At 37.7% G+C, this 1,968-nt stretch overlaps 1 protein-coding gene across 1 annotated transcript in view; it reads right to left on the reverse strand.

Annotated features, from left to right (window-relative positions):
• Positions 1–1,968, reverse strand: part of TFB2M (transcription factor B2, mitochondrial) — a 27,098-nt gene that overhangs the window by 24,268 nt on the left and 862 nt on the right. The window contains exon 2 of the mRNA XM_018557047.1: positions 1,688–1,776. Coding sequence (XP_018412549.1) covers positions 1,688–1,776 — 89 coding nt within the window. The remainder of the gene's footprint in view (positions 1–1,687; positions 1,777–1,968) is intronic.

Below are 1,968 nucleotides of genomic sequence, written 5' to 3' on the forward strand. Positions count from 1 at the left end.
ACATTAGATGAATATTTAAAGATCATTAATAAAATGAAATGGTATAAAGATTCAAAAACCTTAAATGGTAGTGAAAGTATTCCCATGCGATAAACACTGTACAGAAAAATATTATTACATACTACTTAAAGTGACCAAAATCAGTTTAAACAACTCTTACTGCTCCTGCACTGCTATAATGAAGAGAAACCACCAGCCGTAGACTTGTCAGAATTCCTAGTCCCCAGGACACAGTAGTAATGTAGAGGTCACCAGATAAAGTTCTTTATGTGTGTTAAAAGACTAATTTTTTTATACTTTAACCCCTTCATGACTGAGGCCTTTTTTTAATTTTTTGCACCCATGTTATATTATGCGCTGGCGACAGGTAAGTCGCCAGGATCGCTTCTGTTGTAAAGCCGACAGTCGGCTCTACAAGTTTAAACAGAGTCCCGGCGGCAAAAGTCACCAGGAGTCTGTTTAAACAGCCCCGATGCTGGCGACGTACACTGTACGTCGTCAGTCACGAAGGGGTTAAAAAAATTATGTTAAAATGTTTGATAAATTCTGGAAGGTTATGCACATCTAATGTGGAAGGGATTCTTAACTGCTGAGAACCAAATGATGTGGTGTGAGACTGGATCTCTGAATTAAAAAGTGTATAATTAAACCTGAAATCAAAGTGGAGAGATCGACCTGACGGATGAAATGCGAGTAACATTGTTAGTAACAGAACCTGGACCTCATGTTTTGACTGCACACAAATCCCTGTAGTTGTAGCTAGCTTACCTATTTGTGATTTTGTATTTTTATGTAAATAAATATGACATTATCCTTAAAGTGGACCTTTACCCATATCTTTAGAACAACAAAACACACCTTTAGAAATGTTTAGTAAGGACAATATGCAAACACATACTTCTAGATAATTGCAGGCTTTGTATTATTTGCACACCTTATTTCTCTTTACTTCCCCAGTCTTCTGACAGTGGCCATGTTTACTAAGGGCAGATTACTAGCTCTCCTTTTACTGCCTGGATTTCTGGCACATGTGACTGGGACATGTGAATAGACATGCGACTAGGACATGTGACCATGCACATCATCTCAGGGGAGGAAAATGCCTTTCCCTGAGATCTACTGAGATTACATATGCGATTTCCCAGCAATGCTCTGCTGATGACAAGGCAATCCCAGTGTGCATTGCTTTGGCAAACTGAAGTCACTTTGCCCTTACAAAGCAGGAAGTGAATGCTCTGCAAGTGTTAAGTATTTCCCCATCACAGCATTTTACACCTGACATGTCTATGTTATTATTATTCATCATACATAGAGGGATGCATTGGTAAAATTAGATTTTTTAGTGTATAGGTCCGCTTTAAAGTTTAATTTCAGCTGTTCTGTTCCGAATTTTTCTTACACGCAGTAAAATCAAATTATGAACCTCTTTTGCAGTCATGCTGATACCCAACAGGACTGGTGTTGATGATGATGATAAGAATATGGGGACATACTGGGAAATCCATTGGGAGACTAATAATAAAAAGTTTATGATCCCCTTGCTCTAATTATAACAGGATCATTTACATGCTCACAGTGCAATGAAATAAGTCAGTTACTGCAAATGCTGGGGTGATGGAGTCTATATAAGACCTTCAAATCTGTGGTAACATGGATTTAACTGTACAAGTCAAAGAGTCTCCCTCACCTTTAACCCAGGAAGAAAAACTTCATCCTTTTCCAAAGCAGCAACATTAAAACCAGCATCTAGCAATGCTCGAGTGAGAACTCCTGGACCTATAAATAAAGAGAAAATCAGATGACAGAATGTGAATTACCCAGCAAATTTAGACGGACATTTTTTTACATGTTGACTGTTAACAGTGATTGGGACCTTTAAATATGTAGTGCAACAGCCAGAAAAGAAGCATTTAGTCAAACTACATATACAAAATCCACTCGTCTGTGTGTAATTATATATATATATAT

The sequence above is a fragment of the Nanorana parkeri genome, unplaced genomic scaffold, assembly GCF_000935625.1.
Source record: "Nanorana parkeri isolate BGI_ZX_2015 unplaced genomic scaffold, ASM93562v1 scaffold264, whole genome shotgun sequence".
NCBI lineage: Eukaryota > Metazoa > Chordata > Amphibia > Anura > Dicroglossidae > Nanorana > Nanorana parkeri.